We start from the raw sequence: 21661 nt of genomic DNA on the forward strand, positions 1-21661 counted from the left end.
AAAACAACCTTCTGATGCTTTATGCAGTCTCTAGAGTCTAATTCGTCCATCTAGAGAGCAAGAGGTAAGAAGGGCAAGCTAGAAGTTGCTTATGGGGTTTTTACAGCATGCCACAGTTGCAACAAAGATCTTCAGTGCATTCCTCCAACATCCCCATAAAATTAGAGGGCTTCAGTCTAAGGCAGGTAGAGGCTATTTATTTATGGCCATTCAGAAGCAAGTTTATTTCTGTGTCTTCATGATAACAGCAGGTATTAACAGTATGCCTATTAGGTAACTAGGTATTATGCTTGGCACTTTACAAACCCTGACTCTAATCTTCACAACAACCCTGTAAAGTAGCCAAATCAATTTACTAAGTGAAAGTAATGAGCACTATAACTTTAAGCAAAAATAAATTTCTCATGCAGACCAAGTAAACTTGAGACAGTGAACCAGTACTCTGCTCAAGGCCCTTTCTGGGATGCTCAAATATGTTAAGGGTCATCTGTTATTCATGGCTTCCCCAAATCTTTGGAATGTTCTCTCCACACTGTGATAGCCTACCACAGTAAGAATCTCATCTTCTGGAGCTCGAGTCCAACAATCATTTCCTTGTTTCTCCAGTAATCAAGATTGCAGTCATGTGTTATAGTTCTGTGTGATGTAAGTGAAAGTGAAAATCGCTATATGAGGTCTTTAGTAAAGCACCTTGAAAGGGAAGATGACTTACTCAGGTGGAATACACCTTTTAGTTACTCCCCTCCTTTTTTTCCCTCTAGTCTATAGGTCAGGTTAAGTTGGCCAGAGCTCCAAAAGCAAGTTCATAAGCATGAAGTTGAAGGCCACACATTGAGGAAAGCAGAGCAGAAAGCTGGAAGGAATCTAGATTTCTTAAGGTATCATGGAGCCAGGGGCATCTAGATGGCTCAGTTGGTTAAGCGTACAACTGATTATTTTAGCTCAAGTCATGATCTTACGCTCGTGAGATCAAGCCCCTGGACGGCTCCCCACTCAGCATGAAGTCTGCTTGAGATTCCTTCTGCACCTCCCCACACTGGCCCATGCATGCACACATGTGTATGTAGTCTGTAATAAATACCTTTACTGGGGCGCCTGGGTGGCTCAGTCATTAAGCATCTGCCTTTGGCTTCAGGTCATCATCCCAGGGTCCTGGGATTGAGGCCCGCATCAGGCTCCCTGCTCACAGGGAAGCCTGCTTCTCCCTCTCCCACTCCCCCTGCTTGTGTTTCCTCTTTCACTGTCTCTGTCTAATAAATAAATAAAATCTTTTAAAAAATATATTATCTTTACAAAAAAAAAGATATCATGGAGCCACTATAATTGTCTTGGTCCCCCCGTTATTTAATTTAACAACATAAACCCTAATTAATATGTAGATAATGTACAACTCCTCTTATATATGTTTTAACTACCCTAGAGTCCTTATTCTATTTCCATCACTGACTAATATTCCAAAAGAAGCTCGAAATGTGTTTCACATGTTAACTGTACATAAAAGTACTAAAAGCTTAATAGTTTACATTTTATCAAAATATTCCCATATCAGAAGATCCCATTTCAAAAAGTCCTAGACATCAAATACCACACAGTAAAATTAACTGATAAGATCTTAATTAATCTCTCCAAGGTTACACAGTTAACTGTGTGACAGCTGCTAAGTTTCAGATACAGGTCATTCTACTGTCAAAGCCAATTCTCTTTTACGAGAACCGGGCCAATTTTCATTCATGCAGTTATGACATTTTTATTACAAGGAGTGAGGGTAACCTATGGTCAGTGCATTTCTTACAAGTTTTCTACCTTGCAGAAACAGGTCACCTTTTTCTCAAAGGACATTAAACAAGCACTGAATGATGAATTAGATAAATTAACATATTTAAACTATTAAAACAATTTATTACCAGATTTAGAAATTCAATTTTTAGACTAGCTTATTAGTTTAAAAATAATTACCAGAATTGTCTTGGTAAATAAAGATTTTTATATATTTCAAGTAAAATTATATCACATTCTAATTTTTTTTTTTTCTTTAAGATTTTATTTGTCAGAGAGAGCACACAAGCAGGGGTACAGCAGGCAGAGGGAGAAGCAGGTTCCTCACTGAGGAAGGAGCCCGATACAGGACTCAATCCCAGGAACCTGGTATCATGACCTGAGCCAAAGGCAGATGCTTAACCAACTGAGCCAGCCAAGGATATATCACATTCTGTAATTTCAGGCTGTATCGCATTCTGTAATTTCAGGTATTGTTTGATATGAAGCAAGAGCACCACCAAAATAGGACAGCAATAAAACAGAACAAAAATCTTTATGGTTAAGTGACAAGATACACATACATAGAAGAATATAAATGCATTTTTAAGAAACCAGAACTTACACTTAAAATCCAGAACAAATGTACTACTTAAATTACTTACCAATTTGACTTTTAGGTGCTCCAGCAACCACTAAATTTAAAGTACTAGAAGACATTTCTTTCCGTGTTGGATTAATAACACATTCTCCATCGATCATTCCTATTCTCACTGCCCCTAAAATACATCAAAATACTGGCAGTTGTGTAATAAAAAGTCTGTTTTCAAGACACTATCCCAGTGATAGCTTTGATCCCTATCTTTAATTGTGACTATAATAAAATCCATATTTTTACTATGGTTTTTAAGGCCCATAGAACATCCTACCTCACCCTACCTAGCCTCACTAGATACTGTGCTGCTGAGATACATTAGTTTTTCCATACTTCTGTGATTATGCTCGTGTTCTTTTCCCAAGCTAGACTATACTTTTTCCAAGGCAAATGCTTACCATTTGATCCTACTAAGGTTCAATTTAATGTTGAGTACTCTGAGAAGCCCTCCTTGACAACATGATTTCAAAGACTAAACATACCTTTCTCTATCATTTTTACTATAGCTTTATAATACTGTTCATAAATAATTATTTTTTTATTTCCCCTACTTACACTGAAAGCAAGAACTATTCCTAGACTGCCTTTCTTCCTTCAGTTCTTAACTTAGTATCTGATATTTAGGATATTCAGAAGTTACTTGATGAATCATTTTTATATTTCATGATTACAATTTGTAAGAGATGTAAGTTATAAACATATTTGTTTTATCCTGAAAGACCATATACTATAACAATTTCCTATCCCCACTCCCCCCACAACAAAAGTCCTCAAACAGAGACAATTAAGAAGTCAAAGTATCTAGGAACATAAAGTCTCTAACACCATAACATTTTGTTATCAAAAACAAAACCTAAGGCAAAAATGAAAATATCTTGAGCTGAAAGGAGTCTTAGAATATCATCTAATTAAACTCCCTATGAGATAATAAGTCAGAGCTAATTAATCTATGCTCTTGCTATAGCATGCTCACTAGTATTTCAAGAAAAAACATAATGTTTTTTATTTTCAAATCTTAACTTACCAATAGGTCCATTCCAAGGAATATCTGATAATGAGAGAGCTACAGAAGCTTAAAAAAAAGAAAAAAAAAAAAAAAAGAACTGAAGTAAAAAGATTTCATTCCTTTAAAAAGACCATGATAATTTTAATCTTGATTTGTATACTTACCACCATTAATTGCTAAAATATCAGGTTCATTAACACCATCTACTGCCAACAGATTACAAAGTACCTGGTACAAGGGAAAAAATTCAGAGTACTTAAAAAAAATCTACTTGATTTAGGAGGACTATCATTTTGGCTAAATCTTGGTCTAACATAAAGGAGCCCTATGTGTTTAAAAGCATATGCTTTGTAGTCAAACCCCTTATTTCTGGCTATCATTTAACTAAATACATGGTTGACTATGGCAAATTACTTAAGCCTCAAAAGTTTCTCATTTTTAAAAGGGAAAAATAATAGCATTTTCTTAAAAGGTTTTCTGAAAATTATAGGAAATAATATTTGTAAAGCATTTACAATACTGGGCATGTTGAAAATATTCAGTAAATGTTAGCTATTTCTATTACATAAAAAATATTGTTTTCTGCTCAGCATATAGAAAACAAAATGATGAATTCCTTTCTACTGCAATAATATGCCTATGTCATGTACTTAAGAAAACAACTTAACTAAAAAAAGAAAAAAAAACTACTGAGGCAGTGACATCCTTGCAAAGGCGTATCTGCAAAGCATATTTATTTTTATGAAACAAGTAGAAGTTTATTAAAATATGGGTCATTATTCTGAAAGAGAATAATATTCACAAAAATACCAAAATATAATAAAGTAGAAGTTTAGAGGACCCAGTAAAATAGGTAGTAAAGACTAGTTTGTATCAATTGTCCTAGCCTCTGACACTAATATGACAACAGGGTCTGAAGGGTCTGTCCCCTCCTTCCTCAATTACTCTAAACTTTAAAAATCACCAGTTTGTTTCCTGCCTTTGGGCTTTTGTGCTTCCCATTCCATCTGTTCAGAATGTTTCCCCCACACTCGTAGGTTGGCTAACTCCTACTCATAATTCAGGTATCAACTCAAAATGACACTGAATAAGTATTAATTTTTAAAATTATTAATGTTTTAAAAAATTAGCTTAATATAAAATAGCATTACCAAAAATTCTTATTTTGTGTTCTAATGTTTAGCCTAGGAAGTATTATAGAAATTCATTAATTTTTTATTGATTTAGAAACAAATAAACCTAAAGCAGAATATACCTGTGTATCATAAAAGTAACCAGCTGGAAAGAGAGGTCTAATTGAACGATCTGCCAAAAGAAAAAAAAGAAAAGACACTAAATAGTACTGACAAGAGTTGCTTTACAGTTTATCTTTTTCTCCTATTAAACATCAGGCTGAAAAATAATATAGCTAGCTGTTCAGTATATTAAAAAAAAATTTCCTTGGGCTGATTTGCTGAAGGGGTCATAGATAAATGTCAATGATTCAATTAATGTATATCCTGTCCTAGTAACAAAAAACTAGCAGGGCACAACAAACAAGTCTAAAACTGGGGAGCAGTTTTTCATTCTGGTTCCATAGGCATTAGTTACATATATAAGCCAAGTAAAGAGACTTAAGACCAGCAAGAGACCAAAAGAAATCTTTCCTTGGTATTTTATGTCTGAAAAATGCATATAAATTTACACAAAGTAACCATTTCCTTATAGAAGAGCTATAAACTCAAATGATCCCACAATATTAAGGATGTCAAAGATTTGAAAGATTATGGGCCTTATTTCAGTAGTTGATGAATATAATGCTTTCAAAATTTACTGCGATGAATATGAAAATGAATACTAGGGATAGACTGAACTGAACAGTAGGGGCAAGAGCCACAGAGTTTATATGCTCAATAGAGATTCATTCATTTCATGACATATATTTACTGAATGCCTATTCTGTGTCAGGTAGTATAACAAGTACCCAGGATTCAGTAGTGAATAAACAGTTTTTTCTTTGCTGGAGCCCATATCTGAGTGAGGGGATATAAAAAGTAAATAATCTCAGGTAGTGTTAATGTAATGGAAGAAAATTTAAGAGAACTGTAAATATAGATAGAAGAAATACTAACACAGGTGTAACAGAGTTAATGCCTTTATCTTACTATCTTACCTATTACTCGACTTGTAAGAATTTCTTTATCAGAAGATCCAATCTCTCTTCTGAGATAGTTTGTGGGAATTCTACCTGCTGCAGCAGCCTTCTGTCTATAGTCAACCTGAGATAGTATGAAAAAAAAAAAAATGAAGTTCATTTGACTCCTTTTTATGGCAACAAACTATTCCCCAAGAACCACTGTATATGTACTAATTATCCTGAGGTTGCTAACAACATGGTCCAGATTAAGAAATAAGGATATTTTATTTACTTTTAGCATTTCATATCTCTTTGCGAAGGGAAAACTGTGATAGAAATATTTCAGTAAACTGATTTTTAAAAAGTCTTCCACTTAGCAGTAAACTACACAGCCTTATTATTGCCCACAGTGGCTTATTCTGGTCAAATAAAACATTCCCTTTTTTGTATCAACTCTGTTACATAAAATTGCATTTCTGTTTTCATAACAGAAAAAAGCCATAAACTCCTAAAGCACTCCTTTCTTCTCACCAAACATATACTTGCAAACTCATACTGAAGGGAAACCTATGAGAGCAATGAATTCACTGCTATTCAACATCAAAATCTTCATGCATTTCACTGTTCTTATCAACCTGGCCATTTCAAAGCAGCTTACTACTAATATGAGAATTGATTATGAAGCAGTCAGTCTAAATTCTTTTAATGACTCAAACTACAAAAGAAAATCCTTTGTTGTATGAAGTTTACACTGTGTATTCGTTAGACATTAGACAAAAATATTACAAACTCTACATTTATGCCATATTACTGTTCAGATAAATCAACAAATACTTACCACCAAAGGCATGAACTGGGAAGGTGAAGGTTTTGTTTTACTGACCGCTGTGACCATCACCGCAGTGTCACCTGACTTAAACATAAATAACAACACAGGCAAATTCCTTAAAAAACAGACATTAACATCTAAGTAGTGAGTGAGTGAATCCTTGCTCCAGTTAAATACAAGGGAAGAGAACTGTTATTCCATGAACACAATTAAAATGAAAATAATTCATCACTAGTCAAATCTTGATCCCTTCTATGAGATCAAGAAAAGGCTAATATGCTTAGTCACAAGCAATCGTATTTTCTACTACTTAAGAAGAAATTTAGGCTACGTACAAAGAAAAATTTCTCACTTATCACAATTAAAGAAAATAGTAAAATCACTTTCTCTAGAGTAGTATTACAGAATTTATTATCAGAACAAAACAGAAGCCCAAGTTTCAAACATATCTTAAGTCACTTAGTAAATCCAGCCCCCTGACTCCCTGGTTCTCTGGAATGGTTCTGAAACCAGAAATGGCTTACAGTACCACAATTCTAATAAGTGACATGATGTTGTAAAGATAGTCAGGAGCGGTCTCCATAAGCATTTTTAAGATGAAAATTTAAAAATCTGGACTTTTTACCTGTACTACCGCAGAGCCATCTGCAAATCTGGCCAGCTTTCCAGAGGATATTTCTAGTTTTCTGTTTAAAAATAAAAATTCATTACAAAAGGACTTAGGTCATCAATACAAATCGCAGTTCAGTATAAAATAATCAAAGATTCTAACAGAAGAACCAAGCCACACAGGCCCCCACCCAGCAAAAAACAAGTTAAAAAAGGGATAGAGTTCACAATTGTTATTAAAAGTACCAGGGAATTTAAGAGCTACTTAAGGAAAAATAAAGAAGGCACAGGAGAAAAATGAATGAAAGATAAAATACTTTGGGGGTAGAGAAGTTGTTCTTAAATATTAATACCCATTTATAACCTTCATTTAGTCTCTCATCCCTTGTTGATAAAAGTAGCCTTTTGACAGACAAATAAGATCATTTCTCTACTTAAAATCCTTTGAAGTATCCCTAGTACTTTCAGGACAAAATATAAATATTGTCCTGCAAAGACATTCATGTTCAACAATGGTGCCAAGACAAGTCAGTGGGGTGGAGGTGGGGAAGAATAGCCTTTACAACCAGTGGTGCTGAGACAACTAGGTATCCATATGCAGACAAGTTAATAAAGTTGGATCTCCTTCCTCATACTAAAAATAAAAATTAATTCAAAATGTAGTATGAACCTAAATGTAAGAGCTAGGAAAACACATAGGAGTAAAGATTCTTAGGAAAACACATAGGAGTAAATCTTCATAAACTCGGGTTAGACAATGCCTTATATATGACATCAAAAGCACAAGTGACAGAAGAAAAAATAAACTGTCCTTTATCAAAATTAAAAATTTTCTTGGTTCGGGCGCCTGGGTGGCTCAGTGGGTTAAGCCACTGCCTTCGGCTCAGGTCATGATCTCAGGGTCCTGGGATCGAGTCCCGCATCGGGCTCTCTGCTCAGCAGGGAGCCTGCTTCCCTCTCTCTCTCTGCCTTCCTCTCTGCTTACTTGTGATCTCTCTCTGTCAAATAAATAAATAAAATCTTTAAAAAAAAAAAAAAAAAAAAAAAAAAATTTTCTTGGTTCAAGGGATATCAAGAAAGTGAAAGAAAACCCACAGAATAAAAGAAAATATTTGCAAATCACATATCTAACAAGGGACTTGTATCTAGAATATGTAAAGAATACTTATAACCAAATAAAAACACCAACCTAATTTTAAAATTGGTGAAGGATTTGAATAGAAGTCTATATACAAAGAAAATTTACTAAATATCCAGTTAAGTACATGAAAATATGCTCATGTACATAGGGAAATGCAAATCAAAACCATAATGTGATATTACTTCACATCTACTATGATGTGTAGTAAAACAGATCAATAACAAGTGTTGGTGAGGCTATGGAGAAACTAGAACCCTCATACAGTATTTGTGGAAATATAAAATAGTACATCTCCCTTGCGAAATAATCTGGCAGTTCCTCAGTAGGTTAAACACATAAGTTGCCAAATGATCCAGCAATTCTCCTCCAAAGCAAATGCCAAGAGAAATTAAAACTTTTTATGTCCATGCAAAAATTTGCATAGGAACATTCATAGCCACAGCATTATTCATATGGCTCCCAAATGGAAACAATCAAAATGTATATCCACTGATGAATGAACAAAAAAAATGTGGTCTCAGTGCATACAATGGAATATTATTAAGCCATTTAAAAAATGGAAGTATTGGGGTACCTAGATGGCTCAGTTGGTTCAGTGTCCCAACTCTTGGTTTCCACTCAGGTTGTGATCTCATGAGTCATGGGATCAAGCCCTCTCAACCCCCTCCCCCAAATCAGGCACCTCACTCAACAGGCAGTCTGCTTGAAAGATATTCTCCCTCTCCCCCTCCCCGACTCTTGTGTTTTATCTCTCCCTCTCTCTAAAAATAAATAAATCTTCAAAAAAAAATGCAGTATTGCTATGTGTTACAACATGGATATAGCTTACAAACATAGTAACTGGGGACACCTGGGTGGCTTAGCCATTTAAGCATCTGCCTTTGGCTCAGGTCAAGATCCCAGGGTCCTGAGATCAAGTCCCACATAGGGTTCTTTGGTCAGCAGGGAGGCTGCTTCTCCCTCTGCCTCTGCCTCTCACACCTGCTTGTGCTCTCTCGCAATCTCTGGCAAATAAATAAACAAAATCTTAAAAAAAAAAACACAAAAGAATTTTCAAACCTTTAAAAAAAAAACATAATAAATGAAAGAAGACTCACAGGAGACCAAACACCATTGATTCTATTTTATGAAATGCTCACAAGAGGCAAATCCATAGAGACAAAAATTCTCTAGATTAGTAGCTGCCTGGGGCTATGGAGATAGGGTAGAAATGGGAAGTTACTGCTAATGGGCCTGAGATTTCTTTTGGGGGTGATGAAAACGTCCTAAAATTGATTGTGGTGATGGCTGCAACACTGCGAATAGTACATTTTAAATGGGTAAATTGTACAGTATGGAAATTATATATTAACAAAGTGGTCTTTATAGATATTAAATAGGTGGTATTATCAGCCTTATTCCCCAGCTTCTGCAGAGTACAAAAAGAGGTTACTTAAGGCTTGAAACAGATCAGCAAAATTTGTTAAAAAAACCAAAATTCATAAGAATTTTGTGAAGCCAAACCAACTCAGTGACTCCTGAAGATACCGAGAAAGATGTTCTGTCCTATGAAGCCTGCTTCAGAAACATTCTATCATGGTCCAGTGCTGAATACACATACATACACACATACGCACATGCTAATGCCCTGCCCACCCTCTCCTTCATATGCAAAAGGGATAAAGAGATAACTCAATATTTCTACCCATTAAACACTTCTGTCAGAAGCCTTAGTTCATGAAAAGCGTATTTATCTATTCAGATAGACTCATTTTGTTAAAATTGAAAGCAAAAAAAAGCATGTATACTTGTACTCAATCATAACTTTGAAAAATTGATTTTAACCACAAGAAATATCTGAGAAATTCTAGATGGATTTCTGTTACTGTTCAACACAGATGTTGTGATGACAGCCTACAATAAAAACGGGTCTACCCTGATAGATGGAATGAGGAAGTGCAGAGATAAGGCTTGAGCTGGCATAGTATGTGGAGGGAATGAGATGCTCAGAGCCAGTCACATAGTGTAGACTCAAGCGAAGTCCCACCAACCTATAGCTAAAATCAGTATCAAGGTTTTATGTGTAAAATGTAAATTTGCGGTCTTGAAATTTTGTTTACTCTGGAGTAAGAATATGCTACCAGTACTTCTCAAGACCTAAAAGGAATTGGCATTTCATCCAAAAATGTAAATTGAGTGATTCCTGTGAAAGAAAGGGGAGTATTCTCTAAAGTAAATTGACGTGACCCCAAGACCGTGAAGAGGAGCTGTGAAAGCTCTAGTTCTATTCCATTAATGGGGATCTGGACCCAGAATTTTTGAGATTGCCCACGGTGGCATATTCTTTTGCATATCCTCAGTGATAATAAGTCTTTATTCTTTAATGGAGATATAATTTGTACAGGGGACCAAAAGAAGGCAGTAGAGAACAGAGGTTAAGAACATGGGTTCTTTCTGAATAATGGTAAGCATCACTGGAATAAAATACTTCAGTCTGCAAATGACATATATCACTTTTTATTAGGTTCCACTGGTGAACAGCAGTCACATGGCCCCACCTATGCAGGGACCAGCAGTGTACCAAAGAGAGCACACATAAAAAGCTTGAGGCAAGGAGTACGTGACCCACTCCTCTGCTAAGCAGCCCTTCCCAATTTTATCAGCAGGCAGAGAAGTGAAGCTGAGGAAACACTGTTAAGCTTCTACAGCTGACCTATTTACAGTGGGAACTGATTGAACCAGTGAGAAAAACAAATAGGCCTGCAGTACCCCTAGATATTCTCATACATGTACACTTCCATTTATATGCTTATTCAAACAACACTTGGATTTATATATTTATTCAAACACCACATTCTCCTGCCTTCTTTGTTCCCTTTGTTGAGTCTACTCAGTGTCTTCAGTAGGGTTCCTAGCGCACCCACCAGATAGTCCTATGGTCCTAACTTGGTGATTGCCCTGATTTGAACTGTTTTTCTCCCAGGTATATACAATTTATATTACACAGAGAACCAGGCGGTTACTTTTCATTATATCTCATGATCTCAGCTGGTGTTAACTGACCTATGTAACTTTTCCTGTTCATGCACTTTTAGTTCTGTTTTTGGTGCAAACTTACTACTTTTATATATATTGATTTTACCTCATCAATTTACTCTTCAGTATTTTACATGTAAAATATCTCCAGATACAGACACGATTGATAACACACAGGCCTTTGGGTGGCTACGGAAGGAGATTTCTGAGCCTTTTAAAATGTTGAGCCATGTGAATGTTTACCTAATGTGAATGAATAACTAATACAAAAAAATACTTGAAAACATTAAATAAAAAGGATTAAGATGAGTAGTGAGATTCTATTGGTGGGAAGAAGGGTGGGAAAAACGTGGAAAAACGATGAGAAGTTTGAACAGAGTCAGCTGCCACAGGAAGTACAACTCCAGGGAGAGAGATGTTCTAAAAAAACATTTTTAGAAACATCTGTAGAAGGGCGCCAGTGGGTTAAGCCGCTGCCTTCGGCTCGGGTCATGATCTCAGGGTCCTGGGATCGAGCCCTGCATCGGGCTCTCTGCTCTGTGGAGAGCCTTCTTCCTCCTCTCTCTGCCTGCCTCTCTGCCTGCTTGTGATCTCTCTCTCTGTCAAATAAACAATAAAATCTTTAAAAAAAAAAAAAAAAAAGAAAGAAACATCTGTAGAATGTAACTGTAAAATCCAACTTCCAATGAAAAAAATTCACTACAACAACAACAAACAAACAAAACCCCCAAATATCTTTAGGATTCAGCCTCTGCCTGTCACTTGGCCTTCCTTTGATGCTAAATTCACATTTCACCTATTGCTTCATACACAGTGAGTTATTTGTAGTTACTCAAAAGCACTGTCACCTGCCTGTAATTGCACTTCCACTTTCTCCTTGCTAATTCCTTCTCCTCCTCCTTCAAGATTCACCTCCCATGACAAGATTTAGGGTGGGATAGAAATGCCTTTGTGCTCCTTTGGCACCCCATTCACACCTCTCTCACAGTGATTTTCCTAGCAGCTGTGTTTATCTTACTCCCTATCAGAATCTGTATCTACAGTGCCCTGTACACAGCAGATGCTCAATAAAAGCTTGTTGAACTGAAAATTAAACAGTTGCCTCAAAGGCTACTCTGAGTATTAAGTACAGCATTTGAAAAACACAATAGTATATAGTTTCCTAAAGCGCTGTATATAATACACATGGTAATGAGTATAAAGTGAATGGCATATAGTAGTCAAATTCAATAAATGTTGCAAAAAAAAAAAAAAAAACACCTAATACAAAGATGAAAGAATTGATTTACCCAGAAGGTATGATATGTAGGAATCTAGTTGTTGCAACATATGACACAGGTTCAAGAACTAACTACAAGAGATCCAGGTTTACTGATAAATGAAATATTTAAAGTAGATTATGGAAAATTTGGGAAGCAGGGGCTACTACCATTGCTTTGAGTCTGTTAAAAAAAGTCTGTTTATTGCACAGCAGGTGTTTGTTCTGAGGCATTTATTCAAAGAATGATACGTTACTGAAAAATGGAAGAGAGATTTTCTCCCTCAAAAAATCAGAATCAGAGGGGCACCTGGGTGGTTCAGTGGGTTAAGCTGCTGCCTTCGGCTCGGGTCATGATCTAATGGTCCTGGGATCGAGTCCCGAGTCGGGCTCTCTGCTCAGCAGGGAGCCTGCTTCCCTCTCTCTCTCTCTCTGCCTGCCTCTCTGCCTGCTTGTGATCTCTCTCTGTCAAATAAATAAATAAAATCTTTAAAAAAAAAAAAATCAGAATCAGAGAATGCCAGAGGTGGAAAGAGCCTTAGAGGTCATCTAGTCTGGGGATCAACAAAGTATATAGCCTGTTTCTGTACAGACTTTCAGCTATTTCTTTCTTTTCTTTTTTACATTTTTAAAGAGTTTGTAAACATACACCAATATATGACAGTATGCAGCACACAAAGCCTAAAGTATTTACATCTGGCCCCTGACAGAAAAAATTGACCCTTGACCTAGGCCAGTCTCATTTTGTGACAAAAAAGTAACTTGTTCAGGATCAGTCATTCAGTAAGTTAGGAAGACCTGTAATCAGTGGCAGATTTTTGGGTTTTGTACACACAGGGTCAAAGATTTTAAAGTACCCATGAAAAATGTAGATATATAAAGTAAGCATTAGCAATTTCATTTACTCTAAAAATCTGTTTTTAAAAAGTGATTTTTTTTTTTTTTAAGATTTTATTTCTTTGTCAGAGAAAGAGGCAGCACTAGAGCACAGGCAAGGGGAGCAGCAGGTTCTTCCTACTCCCCCACCCACCCAGCAAGGAGAATCCGAGGATCCTGGGATCATGACCTGACTGAGGGGAAGGCAGACGCTTAACCGACTGAGCCACCCAGGCGTCCCTAAAAAGAGATTTTAGACATGAATTATGGCAAACGGACTCATGGAAAAAGTATGCGCTTGGAGAGAAGCAAAATCCACATAGTCTCAAAGTAGGTGACTCTGAGAAAGCTAACCTTTTTGAGCTTCTGTTTGAACCATGAAATAAGGTAAAAGCACCTTTACTGCAGGTTTAAAAGGCGTGTATCATGTAACTAGCGTTCAATAAATTGAAGTTTTCCTTTCCTTCCTACCCAGGGTCATACTGACCATGCATTTACGGAATAAATTGGATTTGATGACGCACGCATCCACTGTCAACTCCATATCCTGAAGTGAAATGTTTCCCACTACAGAGTCCGAGTGTCCGCAAATAAAGGCGACGAAAGTCAGGTGGACTGACTCAGCTGGAGAAAGGAGCCGGAAAGGGGTAAAAAGGAGGACCGAGAAGCAAAGGACACGAGGCTGAAACAGTGCGGGAAGGAGAATGGTGCCAGGAGACATACACTAAATCCCGAAAGACATACCCCAAATCCAAAAAAGCCAGAAATCTGGCATTTAGGTTTGGGGTAAAGAGGGGTAAATGAGACCCGCGCTGCCAGATTCCTAGGCTGGGAAATCAATGTACCTCGGGCTGCCTGGACGGGACGCCTTGTTAAAGGGCACAGGACGCACGTTGTTCCTTACCTGCTGCCTAAATCCACAGCCACAGATCGGAACCTCGCGCCACCCCACAGAGCTCGCACCTGTAGCTGGGTGAGCGTCCGATCCCGCCCTGGCAGACGAGAGGGACCATCGCAAAGCGGCCGAAGTCGGAGGCACGAGCAGCAATGCCTGCAGGCCGCCATGACACCCGGCACGCGATCACCCCGGGCTGTACCCTGATTGGCTCTCTCTGACGGTGGGGCGGAGTCTGATGCAGTTTCGTTTCCGTGGTGCGGGGCTTGGGGAACTCCGGGGAAGCGGATACCTTCGTCGCTTTCTACGAAGACTAGAGAGGGTCAAAACTATCCGAACGCAATTGTGATAACTTCTCTTTCCTGTTTAAGTACCTGCCAGTGAAAGGCAATTGGAAAATTAATGCCTTTTGTGTATGTGTGTGCTATCGTAATTTAAAAGAAAGTCCCAGAATGATGCAAATGTTGAACAAGTAGAGTAAATATAGTAGTGATAGAAGTCATTAGACAAAATATTATTATTTGGCTTCTGTGAACTGAGAATTAGAGGAGAATTTGTGTAGTGGACCATGGAAAGAGATCTCTCTCTTCTCTCCTCTGCCTTGATTTTTATTTTATAAATTTCACACAAATAGTACAGCAAAGGTTTATGTTAATTTATTTCTAGTAAGTTAATTTCACTTCTTAATGACCTATATCATCATTTTAGATCTTTGACATCATTTGTTATTCATGTTCCTCTCTATTGTTAGTATTCAGCAACTCATTTCTCTGCCCCTTTTGATCAAGTGTCGTTATTTTTTAAACCAACTCTTATTAAATGCAAAATGCCAGCTACTATTTAAAAGAAATGTTTTGGGAAAATGAAGAAAAGTAGTTTTTGGAATTTGAATTGGATAAATTTTCAGGTAGTAAATCTTTTATACCCCTTTTAATCCTGTTAGAACATCTTCATATGGTTCCTTGAATGAATCAATGATAATTTTTTTTTTTTTTTATTATGAGGGTCCTATTTCTCTTTTAAGATCATAACCTCCTTCATTCAAAGAAATCCAAACAACAATATCCAACATACACTCAAACATGGTTTTAAGAACTAAAAATGTTGAACTTAAAACAGACAAATGATTTAGTAGCAAAGCAGTTCCCTGACACCTTGGTTTTCATGAGATATTAATACTTATTTGGAATGTCCATGTCAATAGAAGGAATTATTACTAACACTGCTAGGGATACTTAGTAATAAGTTTTTTTTTCCCTCTTCCTCTACATTTGACTTCACCGCCATTACTACAGTGTTTTCCAGACCAATCTATTGAAATCTGTACTAATGACAAATCTATCATAATCTACTTGCCATAATACAACATGGCTTTGGATTTATAAAGCACTTAAGTACTATTTAATCACTTCAATCAGGTGGTATTGCCTAATAGTTCAGAGCATAAACTTGAAGTTAGTCTTGAGTCGTCCCAATCTTAGCTCTGCCCGTTTTCTAGTTGTCTGACCCTACCTCTCTAAGCCTCAGTTTCCTCATTTGTAGAAATGGATACCAATATGAATCTCATAGGGTTTTTGTAAAGATTAAATGTGACAAATGATGTAAGATGTTTATCACAGTACCTGCCAACATTGTCAGCCTCAATAAATGGCAGATTCAGCTTTGACTAGACTTTTCTTAATTTTCCCTCTAGTTTCCTGTTTGAAATACTGAAAAACCCTCTTTGCTGTAGAGCCCCATGAATCTGTTACGCTTTCATCCCTCTGGAAATACTGAGAAGCAGTATTTACACATTAAGTCCACTTATTTCCTCACACCAACCCCAAATAATTGATATGGTAATAATTATTTAATAAATTTAAAGGTGATGTGCATGTTGAAATTTATTATTAGGTGGTCATAAGGATGATCCAGACCTATATTAAGACCTATATTATATCCACACCTATATTAAGTGTGGTGTCTCTCTTAATGTGGGACAATGATCAGTTGGAAGTCAGTGACGGGGGGTGATAAAAGGATTCACCCAAGCCAGAACCTGAGAGTTTAGTGACTACACTGCAACAGCAGAATGAGCAGGACAGCAAAGAAGAGACTGTCTGCAAAGAGGCAGTGGGTGGAGGCTGTTTTTAAAGGGGGAAGGTGAGGTGTGCAACTTAGGGAATTTTCTCTTTTTTGGTAACTATGCCTGGTTGTAAGTAGCCCATTGGTTATTAGGGCCAATGGATATTTTTGTGTGGTTTGGCTGGTCAGCCTGTCTGTATTCAGTGAGAGGTTGCTCCAGGTCCTTTCTACATTCTGTTGCTCACCCTGTTTGCCTAAAAGCAACTCTGCATTAAGCATTTTAAGATTAACAGAGAAACAGAAGTATAAAAAGTTTAAATTCTTGTGGTTGTGTGATAGGAAAACTGAATGACTCCATAAAAACATGGCTTTTGCTCTTTCCCTGCTTCTGTTCTTGCTAGGATGTGCACCTCCACTTTATACATGCCTCAGAATGCAAATAGTGTATGTCTCCCTTGTAAAGGACAAAGAGTTAATGATTTCTTTAGAATAGATAACATCCGAGGAAAGACCAGATGAGAATGACTGTTCAAAGCTATCGTGTGCATATTTCAGACCATTAACACTGGATTTTTTTGAGGCCAAGACCCTCTGGCTCCAATGAATAACACCTGGGCCCTTATCTTTATTCTAACTGATTCCTGGATGCCTGAGAGTATATATGTACAGCAGACCACAATCCTCAATAAAAACCCTGAACAGAGATGAGACTCATGCTCCTTTCATTTCTGAGTTTCCCAGATACTCCATCTGTATCTGCTCTCTCTGTGTGTTCAGTGAACTCTGCTGTCACTTCCTGCTGGCTGCGTGAAGCCAAGAACCCCCTTAGCATGTCCTGGAGACCCTCTTTGGGTCCCTGGACTCAGCCTACCAGCATCAGTTGTATTTATAGAAGCTATGATTCATTGAGGTTCAATCTGAGATGTCACATTCTAGAAATATAGTTCTGCCAAGTATAGTTCAACAGCCAAAGTATAATTTAAAAGGAAGTTCTTTACGTATAACTTCTGAAGGACATTAAAGATGATATAATTTAAATTCACCAGCAATATTTCTCAGATCTCCTTTTTTCTTTTCTTCAAACTTCAATGAATGTGTGTCAAAATAGTTAATACGACTGCTGGCTCTGAGGAGCAATTTCATTTAAGTAATACATCACTGCATTAAATTACTATTAATTAAAATTTAATTTGGTTTGTAGTTTGGCTTATAAAATATATACAATTAGTTTTATGACTATATAAGAGGTACAAGATTAAGGAGTTTTTGCTTGTTATATATCTGTACAAAAAGTATCAGTGGACACCAAGGGTGTCTACGAAAATTTTTTCTCTTGAAGGATGTAGCCAGAGGGATCTTTCTAAATTACGAACCTAATTGTGTCTCCATTCTGATTTTCTTCATTCATTTCCTAATCTTTGCTTTGTGTTGACTACAACTGTCCCTATTTAGCTTCATCAACTTTTACTACCTGTTTTCTTTCTTCATTTCCTCTCATTTTGTAATCCAAGGAAGATGAAGTACTCATTCCCCTCTAACATACAACCCTCTCTCCTGCGTCTGTGTCTGTATGATTCTGTGTACCTGATACATATTCTTTCCAATGTGTCAGTCTGGCACAGTCTTCTGGTCTTAATACTGGAAGCCGTAAATACTAACATCTCTGACTTCCCCTCTCTGACCTGTAGGTACAATGTATGTCTATTTTTCCACTTTAGTAATGAATTTATACAGTCATTGTTTTGTCCATGGAAATGCATGTGGGAGTAGGTATTATGTAGTGGTTAAAAGTGCTGGCTCTGGCATCAGATTGTCTAGGTTCAAATCTCACCTGTCACCTGGATAAGTTGCTTACCCTTTCTATGTCTCAGTTTCCTTACTTGCAAAGTGAATATGATAAAAATATATACCTCTTAGGGTTGTTAGGGAGATTCAAGTGCAATCTTATTTTTATGGAACTTGGCATAGTCCCTGGCCCATGAAATACCTGCTTTATGCCAGGCACCATGCTAGGCTGAGGGGATATGAGGGTGTCAAAACGGTCCTAGGGCATAATACTTCCTGCTTTATGGAACTTGAAGTTTAGTATGAGAGACAGATAAAAACACACCAAACAAAAACAAAAAGAACAATTAGAGTGTAATTAATAGTAAGAAGGAAATAAATTAGGTGAGAAGATAGGGAATAGAAATAAAATAGGTGAGAAGATAGGGAATAATGGGATGGAAGAAAACATGGTGGTCAGGGAAAACCTTTCCATGGAGACATTTAAGCTGCCCTGAAAGATGATAAAGAGATGGGTTCAGAAACATGGGGGCCAGGAGGGAGTATTGACTTGTGGGGGTAGGGTTGTCCCTGAGTTAGGAGAGAGTTTGACTTCTGTGAGGACTTGGTAGAGCCAGTGTAGCTAGAAAGTGGTAAGTAAGAATGTAGCAAAGATAAGGTAGAAGAGGAAGACACTGGAAAGTTTAAACAGGGAAGTGGCATGACCTAGTTAGTCTACATTTTAAGATGATTCCTCTGGCTGTTGAGCCTAAAATGGATTGGAGGATGATAAGAGAGAAGTGTAGAAATCAGGAATAATGTGGTGGCAAGGGTAAAAAGGAGAAAGGATGGAGAGATTTGGAATATATTTTAGTGTTGGAATTAATAGGACTTGTTGATAAATTGGATACCAAAAGGTATGAAATTAAGACTATTACCAGGCTTAGATTGGTCATAAATGTAGTGTCTGAGACACTTGAGAGTAGCTGACAGACTGTTGGATTTGAGCATAGAACTCAAGGGAAAGGGCTAGTGTAAATATAAGAGTAATCAGCATATCAGTGATATCACAAATCATGGAAATGCTTTAGATCATTCAGAAAGATAGTATAGAGAGATAAAGGGAAGTTTTTTTTTTTTTTAAAGATTTTATTTATTTATTTGACAGAGAGAAATCACAAGTAGATGGAGAGGCAGGCAGAGAGAGAGAGAGAGAGAGAGAGGGAAGCAGGCTCTGCTGAGCAGAGAGCCCGATGCAGGACCCAATCCCAGGACCCTGAGATCATGACCTGAGCCGAAGGCAGCAGCTTAAACCACTGAGCCACCCAGGTGCCCCATAAAGGGAAGTTTTGAGCCTTGAGGAGCGAGAGGCTGCCAAAGCAATGGAGATGGAGCCAGCATTGATTCAGGAGTCAAGGTAGGTTGTATCATGCTGGGTATTTCCCATTTGCACTCACTCCATCCATACCCTTGGGTCTTCTATGTGCCATTATGGAACTAATGTATAGGTAACAACCCCCAACTATCTGACTCTTTTTTGGCTGGGTCAGCCAATGAGAGACACTGGCAGGAGGGTAAAATGAGAGAGAAACTGAAAATATAGAATCATAATTCCTTATGCTGTGGCAGTGACTGCAGTCACCTGTCACTGCAGCAGCTCCCAGGTTGTCCTGCTTGTGTGGCTCTAGCTATCACTCCAATTACTCTATTTCTTCTTACCTCTTTAAGCCTTCGGAGTTTCCTACTATTGATCATTACTCAGTGGCTTCAGCCTTCCTCACTGTTAGTTCCAGAATCTGCCTTACCCTCTGTAAATAGTGTCTTCATTAAATTCTCTCTAGAACTCATCTGAGTGTGCCTTCTGTTCCTTGCTCCCCTTTGCACTGCTCTTCTGAGAGCATGCTCTGACCTCTCTCCCAGCACAGACCACTGTTGCTTGTTAGGAGAAAGTTGTTACCCTGGAGGTGGGAGGTGAGAGGCATGCTGTTCTCTGCTCTTCCATCTAACCCTCAGTCTTAGGAAGGTACTGTGTGCCTGGATTCTCAGTGCTCCTGTCTCTCTCCCAGCTGTTCTGGGCCAAAGGTAAAGGGTTATGTTCTGTTCCTTCTTTTACCTGCAGTGGGTTTTCACAGTGCCTTAAGAGGAACAGTATTAGTCACATTCCCACAGTGCATAAAGCTTTGATTCATATGGAGGCATAGGAACCCAGTAGGGCTTTTGCCTTCCCCACAGTGGCTGCTGTGTGCCTTCTCCAGGCCTGCACCTTTCTCAGGAGGCTTGCTTTTACCCTAGTCTTTTTTTGTGAGCACTCAGTGAAGTTCAAGAAGAGCCTGTGAGGTGTTGGGAATTCCTGTGTCTGCAGCTCTCAGGGATTCTCTTTACTCTTGTCAGTCCACACTCAGCCCTTAGTGATTGGTTAAAAAGTCTAGTTGAATTCTTCTTCTTCTTCCCCTTCTGACTCCACAACTACTATGGAGCCCTGTGTGGGGCTTGAACTCACCACTCTGAGATCAAGACTGATATGTCTCTGTTTCTCTCTCTCTGCCTCTCTGTCTCTGTCTCTCTCTCTCTCATATACACACACACATCCCATGTGAAAAGCTTTATTAGGTGAGTAATATTTTATTTTTGTTTGTTTATTTATTTATATTTTTATTTATTTATTTTAAAAGATTTTATTTATTTATTTGTCAGAGAGAGAGCCGAGTGAGAGCGAGCACAGGCAGACAGAGTGGCAGGCTGAGGCAGAGGGAGAATCAATCTCCCTGCCGAGCAAGGAGCCTGATGTGGGACTTGATCCCCGGATGCTGGGATCATCACCTGAGCCAAAGGCAGCCGCTTAACCACCTGAGCCACCCAGACATCCCTGTTTTTTTTTTTTTTTTAAAGATTTTATTTATTTATTTGACAGAGAGAAATTACAAGTACACTGAGATGCAGGCAGAGAGAGAGAGAGAAGGAAGCAGGCTCCCTGCTGAGCAGAGAGCCCGACGTGGGACTCGATCCCAGAACCCCGAGATCATGACCTGAGCCGAAGGCAGCGGCTTAACCCACTGAGCCACCCAGGCGCCCCCCTGTTTGTTTTTTAAAATAATTACTTATACTGGTGCCAAAGGAGAGAGCCCTAAACTTTCTTACTAGCCTGCCCAGCTGTAGGGCGTAAGGGGAAGGGGGTGATGAGGGTTGGAAGTTGTCAGCAATTAAACACCAAAAAATTGATTCAAATTCCTTATTAATAGTCCTCCAGCTCTCGGGGACATACATGAAAACTTCCGGAAAACTCTTCTTACTGTGTTTGCTCCTATTTCATGGTAGTACAGGGCTATTCTATCGCTTAATCAATGTCAGTATTTCCCGCATTCTCTAGCAGTAGTTCTTTCGGCCTCCCATTGCTTGGTGTGGTTAAGGGTGGGGCAGGCAAGGAAGGCTCTCTTGGTCTTCCTCCAGAGTGGGGAGGAAAGATATCCTGTAATTCCTAACTAAACTGGAAATTCTGTCTCAGTGACTCCCTTCAATTTCATTTTCAAATTTCTAGTATTCTCTATTATGACTGGAATGGAAGATGGGAGCTGATAACTATGGACTCATTCTATTTAAGTGGTATATCTCCTTCAATGTTGACATAATTACCACTCATAATTTCCAGTTTTGGAGCCTTAACCCAAATTCTAATGCAGT

General features: G+C 38.1%; 1 protein-coding gene and 1 long non-coding RNA gene across 3 annotated transcripts in view; one reads left to right on the top strand and one right to left on the bottom strand.

Moving 5' to 3' along the window:
• PNPT1 (polyribonucleotide nucleotidyltransferase 1) overlaps positions 1-14325 on the bottom strand; it is a 47124-nt gene extending 32799 nt beyond the window's left edge. Inside the window, exons 1-8 of one of the 2 annotated variants that reach the window (XM_004780302.3) lie at positions 14165-14325; positions 6987-7047; positions 6371-6445; positions 5569-5674; positions 4672-4721; positions 3581-3644; positions 3435-3482; positions 2421-2534 (exon numbers count right to left, since the gene is read on the bottom strand). In XM_004780302.3, coding sequence (XP_004780359.1) covers positions 2421-2534; positions 3435-3482; positions 3581-3644; positions 4672-4721; positions 5569-5674; positions 6371-6445; positions 6987-7047; positions 14165-14325 — 679 coding nt within the window. The remainder of the gene's footprint in view (positions 1-2420; positions 2535-3434; positions 3483-3580; positions 3645-4671; positions 4722-5568; positions 5675-6370; positions 6446-6986; positions 7048-14164) is intronic. The other variant, XM_045077858.1, reaches the window with a different exon arrangement.
• LOC106004474 overlaps positions 1-15836 on the top strand; it is a 56552-nt gene extending 40716 nt beyond the window's left edge. The window contains exon 6 of the long non-coding RNA XR_001177490.2: positions 13736-15836. This is a non-coding gene — a long non-coding RNA (uncharacterized LOC106004474). The remainder of the gene's footprint in view (positions 1-13735) is intronic.
• The last annotated feature ends 5825 nt before the right edge of the window (positions 15837-21661 follow it).

Source organism: Mustela putorius, unplaced genomic scaffold, assembly GCF_011764305.1.
Source record: "Mustela putorius furo isolate JIRA1106 unplaced genomic scaffold, ASM1176430v1.1 tig00000224_pilon_pilon_pilon, whole genome shotgun sequence".
Classification (NCBI taxonomy): domain Eukaryota; kingdom Metazoa; phylum Chordata; class Mammalia; order Carnivora; family Mustelidae; genus Mustela; species Mustela putorius.